Here is a 15,099-nt window from a genome sequence, read left to right on the forward strand (position 1 = left end):
ACTAGTGGTGTAGTGTAGACTAGTGGTGTAGTGTAGACTAGTGGTGTAGACTAGTGGTGTAGTGTAGTGGTGTAGACTAGTGGTGTAGTGTAGACTAGTGGTGTAGACTAGTGGTGTAGTGTAGACTAGTGGTGTAGAGTAGACTAGTGGTGTAGAGTAGTGGTGTAGTGTAGACTAGTGGTGTAGTGTAGACTAGTGGTGTAGACTAGTGGTGTAGTGTAGACTAGTGGTGTAGACTAGTGGTGTAGTGTAGACTAATGGTGTATTGGAATGGATTCATAAAGGTATGGATCACTTTGTGGCAGCAGTGGCTGTGGGCCGGGGCTAGTTGTGGATGTGGATCACTTTGTGGCAGGCGTCTCATCTTGGTCTGTTCACATGTGTTTGTGGATGTGGATCACTCTCTTGCAGTTGGGGCAGCGGTGTTCTACGTCCTTACAGGAGTCAACACAGAACGGAATCAAACAGCATGGCCAGCACCTAGAGAAGGAGAGAGACAGAGACAGAGAGAGAGAGAGAGAGGTGTAGTAGAGACAGAGAGAGAGAGAGAGAGAGAGAGAGAGAGAGAGAGAAGGGATTCAGTGTGTGTATCCATCTGTACAGTGTATGTGTGTTTGTGAGAGAGAGAAAGAAAGAATGTGTGCCACATGTCTGCATATGGTACATGTGTGTGTGTGTGTGTGTGTGTGTGTGTGTGTGTGTGTGTGTGTGTGTGTGTGTGTGTGTGTGTGTGTGTGTGTGTGTGTGTGTGTGTATGTATGTATGTATGTGTGTGTGTGTGTGTGTGTCTGTGTGTGTGTGTATGCGTGTACAACTTACAGGAAGAAGCCGAGGGCTCCACAGATGACCCAGGTGAGCAGTCCAGTGGTGTGTGTGGTCTCTGTCAGAACCTGGACCTGACAGTGGGGACACGTCATCTGGCCGGGTATGTCTCTAGGCAGCAGCTGCTGCATCACCACCACCTGGGTTACTGCAGAGGGAGGAGAATACTGGTTAGAACCAGATAGAACTGGACAGAACCACCACCTGGGTTACTGCAGAAGGAAGAGAATACTGGTTAGAACCAGATAAAACTGGAAAAAACTGGATATAACTTCATAGAATTGGATAGAACTGGACAGAACTAGAAAGAATCACCACCACCCAGGTTACTGTAGGGAGAGGGAAATACTGGTCAGAACTGGATAGAACCAGATAGAACTGGACAGGACTAGAAAGAATCACCACCACCCAGGTTACTGTAGGGAGAGGGAAATACTGGTCAGAACTGGATAGAACTCAATAGAATCGGATAGTCTGGATAGAACCAGATTGAACTGGATAGTCTGGATAGAACTGGACAGAACCGGACAATACACAATATAACAGAACAGAACTGGATAGAACTGGATTAAACTGGACAGAACCGGACAATACACAATATAACAGAACAGAACTGGATAGAACCAATTAGGCCCCCCCAAAATTGTGTTCTTTGCTCTATATTTCACACCCCCACAGAGGGTAGAGGATTAGAAGGGTTGCTAAGGATGGGTGTTGCTATGGCCAGGATATCCAGCCAATACCTTGTGTGTGTACAACTTGGTTCTCGTTTTTCACGGGGTACTGTGAATAATAAAAAAAGGAACCGATTTAGGTAGTTTTGGTCAGACAGTTTGGAGTTTTTTTCAGTGTGTGTGTGACTCACCGCTGGGGGCGTTTGTAGGTTGTGCCATGCCCGTGCCGGGTTGGGGAGGTGGTGGGTACATGCCGGGTTGGGGACCTGATAAACAAGGGATAAATAAATACATCAATACACTGTCATTTACCGCAAACCCAGGGATACAGAGTGTTTGGCCAGCATTATGGGAACACAAACCCAGGGACACAGAGTGGTTGGCCAGCGTTATGGGAACACAAACCCAGAGATACAGACTGGTTGGCCAGCGTTATGGGAACACAAACCCAGAGATACAGAATGGTTGGCCAGCATTATGGGACCACAAACCCAGATATACAGAGTGGTTGGCCAGCGTTATGGGAACACAAACCCAGAGATACAGAGTGGTTGACCAGCATTATGGGAACACAAACCCAGGGATACAGAGTGGTTGGCCAGCATTATGGGACCACAAACCCAGGGATACAGAGTGGTTGGCAAGCATTATGGGAACAAACCCAGGGATACAGAGTGGTTGGCCAGCCCTTAACAATGATGTTGATGACATCTATGGCTATCGTGACACACACATCGGCTGTCCCCATAGGAGCACCCTTTTCGGTTCCAGGAAGAACCCTTTTAGGTTCCAAGAAGAACCCTTTTCAGTTCCAGGAAGAACCCTTTTAGGTTCCAAGAAGAACCCTTTCAGGTTCCAGGAAGGTTCTAGATAGCACCTTATTTTCTAAGAGTGTACGCTTAAACTGTCCCTAAGAGTATCAGTGTAGATCTGATCTCTTACCTCCCTGGAAGCCAGGCTGAGGGGGGTAGGCTGTTCCCCCGCCACTTCCCTGGTAGCCCGCTGGGAGGCCGGGGTAGGGGGGAGCAGACACGTCCTGCGGGGGTCCATACTGGCTCTTCTCCATACTGTCTGGGGTTGAGAGAGAGAGAGAGAGAGGAAGACAGTGAGCACCTTATGAAAATATCACATTGAGAAAACATATGTCCCTGCCCCCACCTTCTCTCTCACCTGTCTTCTTTCACACACACACACACACACACACACACACACACACACACACACACACACACACACACACACACACACACACACACACACACACACACACACACACTCTTCTTGTTCAAGCTGTTGCTTATAACAATGATACACACCCCTGTATTCAACCGGGCAGGTTTGGTGACATTTCATTGGACAAAGACTTGGCCTGTAGACTCTGAGTAGTACAAGCCTATAACAACAACACCACTAATGAATGCCACACACCCACTAAATCTATCAGAATAACCCTAACCCTGGTCTATGTTACTGGTGAATGATCAACAGTTAGAGTCAGTTAGAAAACGTTTAAGTGTCAATCTACAATGACACATCAATTGACAATACAAAATACAGAGGCAGCCCTTTCCTGGAGTCAATGTCCAGAAGTGCCCTCTGTGACCTCATGGCCCTTTCCTGCAGTCAATGTCCAGAAGTGCCCTCTGTGACCTCATGGCCCTTTCCTGCAGTCAATGTCCAGAAGCGCCCTCTGTGACCTCATGGTCCTTTCCTGCAGTCAATGTTCAGAAGTGCCCTCTGTGACCTCATGGGTGGAATGTTATTCATGACGAAAATCCAGTGTTTCTATGTCAAACTGTTTTGTTATATTTCAGTCTTCTGTGATGTATATAAAGTGTAATATTGGGATGAAAACTCAAAACTGAATACATTTCAACTCTATACCTGACATGGTACAGGTCTCTTCTTTTTTTAAGCCCATAACCATGTGTGTGAGGTGTATACTTTGGTTTCAAAGTAGATTTGTTAAAGACTACCAAAAATCACACACTGCAGTAAAAGGTTCCAAGCCATATTATGGACCCCTCAGATAGTTGAGACACTGTAGTCAGTCATAGGCAAACACAGTACAGTATGTAATCTGGAATCAGCTATAATACACAGTGCAGTATGTCATGTGGAATCAGCTATAATACACAGTACAGTATGTCATGTGGAATCAGCTATAATACACAGTACAGTATGTCATGTGTCATGTCATGTGTAATCAGATATAATACACAGTACAGTATGTCATGTGGAATCAGCTATAATACACAGTGCAGTATGTAATGTGGAATCAGCTGTAATGTACAGTATGTCATCTGGAATCAGCTATAATACACAGTGCAGTATGTCATGTGGAATCAGCTGTAATACACAGTGCAGTATGTCATCTGGAATCAGCTATAATACACAGTACAGTATGTCATGTGGAATCAGCTATAATACACAGTACAGTATGTCATGTGGAATCAGCTATAATACACAGTACAGTATGTCATCTGGAATCAGCTATAATACACAGTGCAGTATGTCATCTGGAATCAGCTATAATACAGTGCAGTATGTCATCTGGAATCAGCTATAATACACAGTACAGTATGTCATCTGGAATCAGCTATAATACACAGTGCAGTATGTCATGTGGAATCAGCTATAATACACAGTGCAGTATGTCATGTGGAATCAGCTATAATACACAGTGCAGTATGTCATCTGGAATCAGCTATAATACACAGTGCAGTATGTCATCTGGAATCAGCTATAATACACAGTACAGTATGTCATGTAGAATCAGCTATAATACACACTACAGTATGTCATCTGGAATCAGCTATAATACACAGTACAGTATGTCATGTAGAATCAGCTATAATACACACTACAGTATGTCATCTGGAATCAGCTATAATACACACTACAGTATGTCATGTAGAATCAGCTATAATACATCACATGATCTAAACATAATTGATCTACGTGGTCTCCATTAGGAAACAGGTCTTCTGATCCCAATGGGACTTCCTGGTTCATTTTAGGTTCAATAAATAAATACAAATTCTAACTTCATGATTCATTCTAACCTCAGGCTCATCAATAACCTTTACTTACAGTAACCAGGTCAGTCGTTAAAAACAAACCATCTTTTATAAAAATCTACACATAATAAGGAAATGCATAGATTATACTACTGCGCTATACATACAGTGCATTCAGAAAGTATTCAGACCTCTTGACTTTTTCCACATTTATTTAAGTTACAGCCTTATTTTAAAATGGATTAAATTTGTAAAGATCCTCCAAAATCTACACACAATACAACATAATGACATCACAATACCCATAATGACAAAGCAAAAACAGGTTCTTAAAAATGTTTGCAAATTTAAAAAAAACAAAAACAGAAATACCTTATTTACATAAGTATTCAGACCCTTTGCTATGAAATTTACTCTAAATTGAGCCCAGGTGCATCCTGTTTCCATTGATCATCCTTGAAATGTTTCTACAACTTGATTGGAGTCCACCTGTGGTAAATTCAATTGATTGGGCATGATTTGGAAATGCACACACCTGTCTATATAAGGTCCCACAGTTGACAGTGCATGTCAGAGCAAAAACCAAGCCATGAGGTCGAAGGAATTGTCCTTAGAGCGCTGAGACAGGATTGTGTCGAGGCACAGATTTGAACCCAATCGAACATCTTTGGTGAGACCTGAAAATAGCTGTGCAGCGACACTCCCCATCCAACCTGACAGAACTTTAGAGGATCTGCAGAGAGGAATGAGAGGAATACAGGTGTGCTAAACTTGTAGTGTCATACCCAAGAAGACCCGAGGCTGTAATCGCTGCCAAAGGTGCTTCAACAAATTACTGAGTAAAGGGTCTGAATACTTATGTAAATGTGCTATGTAAAAAAAAAAATATCTTTTTTAATGCATTAGCTAACATTTCTAAAAAACGGGTTTTGCTTTGTCATTATGGGGTATTATGTGCAGATTGATGAGGGGGAAACGATTTAATCAATTTAAGAATAGGGCTGTAACGTAACAAAATGTGGGAAAAGTCAAGGGTTCTGAATACTTTCCGAATACTCTGTATGAGTTCATCCCAAATGACACACTATTCCCCATGGGTCCTGGTCAAAGGTAGTACACTATTCCCTATGGGTCCTGGTCAAAAGCAGTGCACTAAATATGAAACAGGCTGCCATTTGGGACATAAGCCTATGAGTAAATGTTATACAGCATCATGTAGTTGACGATGGTGTTGTTATGAAGCTGTAACGGAGGCTTATCTGTTGGACTTTGTTCCACGGGATCATGAGGAAGAGAGGTAGAGTTGTTTAGTGTGTGTGTGTGTGTTGCGGGGAGCTGCTGCTGCGCGGAAGAAAAATCAGCCCGCGCAGAGAAGCACGAGACTGAACCTCCCTCAACTAACGGGGAAAACTAGAAAGTTAACACTATCAACGTTTCCCTCTACTGTGGGAATTGGGATCGAATCAACGCAATATTAGCTACTTTCAATGCAACATACCGAAACAAAACCATCGATTCATTGGACTTTGTTGTAGACAGAACACATCAGACTAGGATTCTATTGCATTGACATGCACATACTCTAATCTAAACATACCGGTGCGCCATAACCAATCAGAGCTGCCTATATGCAAATAAACCACTGCCATATATGTGCCATTCACGTTGAACGTGATTGTCTTTACAGAATCTGCGGTCGTGAGTAGATGAGCTGTTTTGAGATCATATCCTCTGCTAGTTAGTGAGTTATTAGCCCAGTTATAGATAAGTTTTAGTCAGCAATGGGGGAGTGGTTGCTTCCTACAAGACACAACACGTGTGCATTTCTAGACATCTTTGAAAAGGGAGTCAGTTTAGGACTGGTGTTCCGCTAGCGGAACTCCTCCCACATTCCACTGAAAAGGCAGAGCGCGAAATTCAAAAAATATTTTTTAGAAATATTTAACTTTCACACATTAACAAGTCCAATACAGCAAATGAAAGATAGACATCTTGTGAATTCAGTCAACATGTCCGATTTTTTAAATGTATTACAGCAAAAACACCACGTATATTTATGTTAGCTCACCACCAAATACAAAAGAGGACAGACATTTTTCACAGCACCGGTAGCATGCAGGTAGCATGCACAAAGCCAACCTAACTAACCTAGAACCAACCTAACTAACCTAGAAACAACTCCCTCAGATGACAGTCCTATAACATGTTACACAATAAATCTATGTTTTGTTCAAAAAATGTGCATATTTGAGCTATAAATCAGTTTTACATTACTGCTACCATCATAGCTACAGTCAGAAATAGCACGGGAGTAGCCAGAGTAAATACAGACACCAACGTCAACTACCTAATTACACATCATAAAACATTTCAGAAAAATATATGGTGGATAGCAAATGAAAGACAAAGATCTTGTGAATATAGCCAATATTTCCGATTTTTAAAATGTTTTACAGCGAAAACACCACGTATATTTATGTTAGCTCACCACCAAATACAAAAGACAGACAGACATTTTTCACAGCACCGGTAGCATGCAGGTAGCATGCACAAAGCCAACCTAACTAACCTAGAACCAACCTAACTAACCTAGAAACAACTCCCTCAGATGACAGTCCTATAACATGTTACACAATAAATCTATGTTTTGTTCAAAAAATGTGCATATTTGAGCTATAAATCAGTTTTACATTACTGCTACCATCATAGCTACCATCATAGCTACAGTCAGAAATAGCACGGGAGTAGCCAGAGTAAATACAGACACCAACGTCAACTACCTAATTACACATCATAAAACATTTCAGAAAAATATATGGTGGATAGCAAATGAAAGACAAAGATCTTGTGAATATAGCCAATATTTCCGATTTTTAAAATGTTTTACAGCGAAAACACCACGTATATTTATGTTAGCTCACCACCAAATACAAAAGACAGACAGACATTTTTCACAGCACCGGTAGCATGCAGGTAGCATGCACAAAGCCAACCTAACTAACCTAGAACCAACCTAACTAACCTAGAAACAACTCCCTCAGATGACAGTCCTATAACATGTTACACAATAAATCTATGTTTTGTTCAAAAAATGTGCATATTTGAGCTATAAATCAGTTTTACATTACTGCTACCATCATAGCTACCATCATAGCTACAGTCAGAAATAGCACGGGAGTAGCCAGAGTAAATACAGACACCAACGTCAACTACCTAATTACACATCATAAAACATTTCAGAAAAATATATGGTGGATAGCAAATGAAAGACAAAGATCTTGTGAATATAGCCAATATTTCCGATTTTTGAACTGTTTTACAGCGAAAACACAATATATCGTTATATTAGCTTACTACAATAGCTATCACACAACAGCATTGATTCAAGGCAAACGGTAGCGATAGCACAGTTCGACAGATATATGAAATAGCATCCCAAATTGGGTCCTTATCTTTGTTGATCTTCCATCAGAATGTTGTACAAGGGGTCCTTTGTTCAGAACCGTCTTTGTTTGGATCCAGAACGAACTATTTCCCTCTTGAATTAGCAAGCACACTGGCCGTGCGGCGCTAACCTCTCCTTCTTGAACAAATTCCTCCAACGCATCACGTCTAAAGTCCCGAATAAATTTCAATAATATAATTAAACTATATTGAAAAAACATACTTTAGGATGATATTGTGACATGTATCAAATAAAATCGAAGCCGGAGATCATATTCACCTATAACGACGGTTTTCCAGGAGGCGATTCCAGGTCCAACTTCGCGCCTTCCAAAAAAAAATAATGGCGGACCTCTCACTCCAAGAGGTTGTATTCAATCCCAGAACGAGATAATCAAGTCATTTCTGCTCTCACTTCCGCATGACACCCAGGGGAAGGTGTATGACGTGTTTCTACAGTCATAAGTGACATGCCCTTTTATAGACAAGCTCTTGAAGAGAGACCTCGCTTTTGGAAATCTCACTTCCGGATAGGAAATGGGCTGTAAAAAGAGTTCTGTTTCACTTAGAGAAATAATTAGAACGGTTTCAGAAACTAGAGAGTGTTTTCTATCCAATATTAATAATAATATGCATATTGTACGAGCAAGAATTGAGTACGAGGCCGTTTAAATTGGATACGATTTTCCCCAAAAGTGAAGACAGCACCCCCTGTCCTTAAGAGGTTTAAAGAGCGTTTTTGTGTTAAAGGGGCAGTGTTGTATTTTGTTGTATTTGTCAGATTCTCTGTAATAATGGTATGGGAATAAAATGGTTTCTTGCATCAAACGACTCAACAACATTTCCAGTCATCTCCTTGTCTGAAGGACAAGTGGATAAACAGGTTCATGTTAAGCCCTGAATGTTTTTATCACAAGTCTCATAGAATGTAGGTTTACATTGAACACCACACATTGGCTGCTACTGTTGGCTGAATGATAGAACAGCTATTTCCATGTTAAAATGTTATGGGATGCATTTTCTCCATTGTTTTTGATGGTAGACCAAACTGGTAGGTCTACATTATGACCAAATAGTAGTCTACTTGATCACTGTTAAAACCAGGGGCGCAACTTTGGTTTTAGAAGTGGGGGGACATAGTTGTATTATGTTTATCCACTCGGATAAACACTGCAAACAACCTACCTGACGGCTCGGAGGCGTCCGCATGGTCCTAAAGCACACCGTTGCCTCGTTTTGTATCACATTCTAATGATAAAACTGGGGGGTTCAAAATGGAATTTCAGAATGTGGGGGGACATGTCCCCAGTAAAGTTGCGCCCCTGGTTAAAACTAACAAAGTGGGTACAGCCTCAGTGCTCACAGTAAACGTACACCAGAATGTTGAAGTTTACGCTCAGCAGACCTGAAATTTGCTCAGTGATGAAAACATTAGAGGGAACAGCCTATTCCCTATATACTGTCGTTCACTACTTTTAATAACCGGAGTCCTATGGGCCCTGGTCAACAGTAGTACACTACCCCATGGGCCCTGGTCAACAGTAGTACACTACCCCCAATGGCCCTGGTCAACAGTAGTACACTACCCCATGGGCCCTGGTCAACAGTAGTACACTACCCCATGGGCCCTGGTCAACAGTAGTACACTACCCCATGGGCCCTGGTCAACAGTAGTACACTACCCCATGGGCCATGGTCAACAGTAGTACACTACCCCATGGGCCCTGGTCAACAGTAGTACACTACCCCATGGGCCCTGGTCAACAGTAGTACACTACCCCATGGGCCCTGGTCAACAGTGGGTTAAATATAATTAAAGACACCCATTTCAGGAAGTGTTTTAAATTTTAAATACAAAATGTTACAACTTTTTAAATAAGTAGCTTCTCCTCTTCCATTTATTGAGAAGTCATTGAATATATATTATTTCAGATTACTTCCTGAACTGACTGACCTCAATTCAAATTGACCCCAAACCTGACCTTTACTATACCCATTTTCCATGGGCAGGAACCATAACTCACACACCCTAGTCAGTTAAACATTTACACAAGGATTCATTTTCATTTCCTTAATCCAACATCACAGAACAGCTGGACATGTCCACATAATGGGCCCTGGGTATTCTACCCTATCATGGTTTGGTTAGCTATCAAATTCACTGATGTGTGAAGTACAGTTTGCCTCTGTCTGTGTGTACACATCTAACAGCTCTGTCTGTGTACACATCTAACAGCGCTGTCTGTGTGTACACATCTAACAGCGCTGTCTGTGTGTACACATCTAACAGCGTTGTCTGTGTGTACACATCTAACAGCGCTGTCTGTGTGTACACATCTAACAGCGCTGTCTGTGTGTACACATCTAACAGCGCTGTCTGTGTGTACACATCTAACAGCTCTGTTTGTGTGTACACATCTAACAGCTCTGTCTGTGTGTACACATCTAACACCGCTGGCTGTCTGTGTGTACACATCTAACAGCGCTGTCTGTGTGTACACATCTATCATTAGGCACCAATACAGAGTTAGAAGAAGGTAGGGTGACTGGTGCTGTTCTCTCTAAACCAATTTAAAAAACACCCCTCTTCTAACAAGTCTTTTCCTTCTCACGTAGCAACACAAAACAAACAAACAAAAAACACACAAAACAAACACAGATATTCCTAGTCCTACACACAATTCATTCATATTTTATTATATTCTGCAAAGAAGCACTCTGAAACCCCTCAACTCAGAGCACCCTTTCCCAGCCACGAGCAGAGAGACAGCCCCTTACCTTTTTGGAGTCCTGGAGGAGACGAGGTACTGTGGAGCTAAAGATCAGAGCTGCTACTCCCTCGAGAGACCGTGAGAAAGTGAACCAGGTAGGAAAGAGAGCGAGAACGAGAGCACACACAGAAGGGAGGAGTGAGGAAGGTGTGAGGCAGATGAGGTAACAACGTTATCTTAAGTGGCTGAATAGTGAACACAAGCCTGATGGAAAATAACTACACCCGTTGGTCAATCACTAGTTCCAGTGTAATTGCATCATCACTGTGTGACGACGAATCCCAGTATAACAGGAAACAGTCAATTCCACTCACACCAGGGGCATTTCCCAAATGACAATGAGCCCTGGTCAAATGAAGTGCACTCCTGTACCTAGGGAACATGGTGTCATTTGGGACGCAACCCGGAAGACACTGATTCCCATCAATAGACCAGAGACCTCTGACTTACTAAATGGTTTTAAAGTGAAGAGGTGGAGGGGTGGGAATATGCTGTGTGTGTGTGTGTGTGTGTGTGTGTGTGTGTGTGTGTGTGTGTGTGTGTGTGTGTGTGTGTGTTCTCGTTTTTGAGATCGTATTAGGACCTCAACTTATATAAACACCTTCCATATTAGGACCTTTGACCAAGTTAGGTCCAAAACCATGGTCTCAACTAGGGAAACCATTGGAATAGCCTGCAAATAGCATGCTAATATGCCTGGTTTGAAAATCACACAAAACTGTCAGGGTCCTAAGAAGGGGGTATTTTTGTAAGCCACCTGGTGGTAACATACCATACTGCAGCGTATCAAAACAAATCAAATCAAATGTTCTTGTCACACACACACACACACACAGTCTTGTATTTGTAACCATTTTAGGACACATTGTAGTAATATCTAACAAGTAATCTAGCAATTCAACAACAACCGTTCCAGAACAACTACCTAATACACACAAATCAAGTAAAGGGATGGAATAGAATATATACATATAAATATATGGATGAGTAATGACCGAGCGGCATAGGCAAGATGCCATATATGGTATAACATACCGTATATAAAGACACATGGTTAGCAGATGTTATTGTGGCGAACGCTGTAAATCAGTCAGTTCTTAACGTAAAGACTTGAAACTCAGGATTCTGTAAAAGCCTACCCCAATGAGGATATGTGTTTATTTTCAGCTTCCTGTGACAACCGGAAGTGCCTTGAATTGGGGTCATAGGGGCTGTTTCAAAGGGTTAAAAAGGTCACATCTTTCTAAAATGTCATGTGTGTGATTAGGCAACCCTCATGAACCGGTACATATTATAAAAACAGATTTTTATCCGGTTTTTTTGGCTCTTTTTGGAGGACTTACAAGTTCCACCTAGGTAGTGCTATGTATCCATGTATAGTCTGAATTTAATATATTTCCAGATTATGGTTGGGGGCCATATACAGAGCCACATATGTGAAGAGCAGCTGTCTCTGACGTTTTTGGGGAACGATATTGACATCCAGAAAGGTCTTAGCACAAGGCCCAAAACGAAGCCTGACCTAAATGTGAGGTGCTTTTGGGTGACAGCGGCAGAACCGTTGAGGCTAGAAGCACAATTCAATCACAGGAACCTTCCCAAGGTCCTCCCGATCTGTGCAAGCCTAACCTTGACAGTGTGGAATTAACCCTTAACAGTGAAAACAGGGTGTTTTCTTCTAACAGTTTACATTGACATCTCTCCCCATAGGAATACATTGCCTGCTGCCCTAAATTCAACCTGATGCCTATGTGGGTTATGATTGCCATCTCAAGCTGTCTTCAATGACAATCCATCAGGCCACTATGAGGATTACCTGTGTTGAGTTTAAGCTTCCTAGAGCAACCGGAAGTGGTTAAATTACCCTAAAAGTGGTTTTGATATACCCAACCTGCAGTTTGTATAAACACTGAGTTCAACCCTCTGTAAATCAGTCAGTTCTTAACGTAAAGACTTGAAACTCAGGATTCTGTAAAAGCCTACCCCAATGAGGATATGTGTTTATTTTCAGCTTCCTGTGACAACCGGAAGTGCCTTGAATTGGGGTCATAGGGGCTGTTTCAAAGGGTTAAAAAGGTCACATCTTTCTAAAATGTCATGTGTGTGATTAGGCAACCCTCATGAACCGGTACATATTATAAAAACAGATTTTTATCCGTTTTTTTTGGCTCTTTTTGGAGGACTTACAAGTTCCACCTAGGTAGTGCTATGTATCCATGTATAGTCTGAATTTAATATATTTCCAGATTATGGTTGGGGGCCATATACAGAGCCACATATGTGAAGAGCAGCTGTCTCTGACGTTTTTGGGGAACGATATTGACATCCAGAAAGGTCTTAGCACAAGGCCCAAAACGAAGCCTGACCTAAATGTGAGGTGCTTTTGGGTGACAGCGGCAGAACCGTTGAGGCTAGAAGCACAATTCAATCACAGGAACCTTCCCAAGGTCCTCCCGATCTGTGCAAGCCTAACCTTGACAGTGTGGAATTAACCCTTAACAGTGAAAACAGGGTGTTTTCTTCTAACAGTTTACATTGACATCTCTCCCCATAGGAATACATTGCCTGCTGCCCTAAATTCAACCTGATGCCTATGTGGGTTATGATTGCCATCTCAAGCTGTCTTCAATGACAATCCATCAGGCCACTATGAGGATTACCTGTGTTGAGTTTAAGCTTCCTAGAGCAACCGGAAGTGGTTAAATTACCCTAAAAGTGGTTTTGATATACCCAACCTGCAGTTTGTATAAACACTGAGTTCAACCCTCTGTAAATCAGTCAGTTCTTAACGTAAAGACTTGAAACTCAGGATTCTGTAAAAGCCTACCCCAATGAGGATATGTGTTTATTTTCAGCTTCCTGTGACAACCGGAAGTGCCTTGAATTGGGGTCATAGGGGCTGTTTCAAAGGGTTAAAAAGGTCACATCTTTCTAAAATGTCATGTGTGCGATTAGGCAACCCTCATGAACTGGTACATATTATAAAAACAGATTTTTATCCGTTTTTTTTGGCCCTTTTTGGAACGTTTACAAATTCTATCTAACTAAGGGTATTCGTACATTTCTAGTCTTCAAAGCTATTGAGGGGATTTGTCTAGGGGGTCATAGCTTAAACATGTCTATGGCAATGAGGGGAGATGCGTATGTGAGTCTCGAGCTAATCAGACCATTGATATAAGAAGGCTTGCCCCTGGACACTTGTAACTTAACTGGGTGGCACAACGTGGCACCCCCGACATCATACTTGAATACTGAGCCAATAGCAGCATCTATATATTAGAAATGGCCTTAGGCCCCATAAAGTTCATAAACGAGATGGGCGTGGCCACCCTACCTTCATACTTGAGGCTTTAGCCAACCGCAAAATAGATATACAGTACCAGTCAAATGTTTGGACACACATACTCATTCAAGGGATTCTATATTTTTACTATTTTCTACATTGTAGAATAATATTGTAGACATCAAAACTATGAAATAACACATATGGAATCACATAGTAACCAAAAAAGTGTTAAACAAATAAAAATATATTTGAGATTTGACATTATTTTAAGTAAACACCCTTTGCCTTGATGACAGCTTCGCACACTCTTGGCACTCTCTTCGCACACTCTTGACAGCTTCATAAGGTAGTCACCTGGAATGCATTTCAATTAACAGGTGTGCCTTGTTAAAAGTACATTTGTGGAATTTCTTTCTTTCTTAATGCGTTTGAGCCAATCAGTTGTGTTGTGACAAGGTAGGGGTGGTATACAGAAGATAGCTCTATTTGGTAAAATACCAAGTCCCTATTATGGCAAGAACAGCGCAAGTAAGGAAACAGAGACAACAGTCCATCATTACTTTAAGGCATGAAGGTCAGTCAATGAGGAAAATGTCAATAACTTTTTAAAAGTTTCTTCAAGTGCAGTCACAAAAACCATCAAGCGCTATAATTAAACTGGCTCTCATGAGGACCGCCACAGGAAAGGAAGAACCAGAGTTACCTCTGCTGCAGAGGATGAGTTCATTAGAGTTACCAGCCTCAGATTGCAGCCCAAATAAATGCTTCCCAGAGTTCAAGTAACATCAACTGTTCAGAGGAGAATGCGTGAATCAGGCCTTCATGGCCGAATTGCTGCAAAGAAACCACTACTAAAGGACACCAAAAATAAGAAGAGACTTGTTTGGCCCAAGAAACTCTAGCAATGGACATTAGACCGGTGGAAATCTGTCCTTTGGTCTGATGAGTCCAAATTTGAAATGTTTGGGTCCAACTGTGTCTTTGTGAGACGCAGAGCAGGTGAACGGATTATCTATGCATGTGTGGTTCCCACCGTGAAGCATGGAGAAGGAGGTGTGGTGGTGCTTTGCTGGTGACACTGT

The 15,099-nt window shown here is 41.8% G+C and overlaps 1 protein-coding gene and 1 long non-coding RNA gene across 2 annotated transcripts in view; both read right to left on the minus strand.

Annotated features, from left to right (window-relative positions):
* Nucleotides 1-205: 205 nt before the first annotated feature.
* Nucleotides 206-15,099, minus strand: part of LOC120032383 (cell death-inducing p53-target protein 1 homolog) — a 77,500-nt gene continuing 62,606 nt past the window's right edge. The window contains exons 4-5 of the mRNA XM_038978459.1: nt 820-970; nt 206-480 (exon numbers count right to left, since the gene is read on the minus strand). Of these exons, the coding sequence (XP_038834387.1) occupies nt 375-480; nt 820-970 (257 nt within the window). The 3' untranslated portion in view covers nt 206-374. The remainder of the gene's footprint in view (nt 481-819; nt 971-15,099) is intronic.
* LOC120032386 lies at nt 1,688-11,839 on the minus strand. Its single transcript, XR_005473821.1, has 3 exons — nt 10,739-11,839; nt 2,439-2,567; nt 1,688-1,762 (listed from the first exon to the last, which is right to left on the minus strand). It is a non-coding gene; the product is annotated as an uncharacterized LOC120032386 (long non-coding RNA).

The sequence above is a fragment of the Salvelinus namaycush genome, chromosome 39 (assembly GCF_016432855.1).
Source record: "Salvelinus namaycush isolate Seneca chromosome 39, SaNama_1.0, whole genome shotgun sequence".
Classification (NCBI taxonomy): Eukaryota; Metazoa; Chordata; class Actinopteri; order Salmoniformes; family Salmonidae; genus Salvelinus; species Salvelinus namaycush.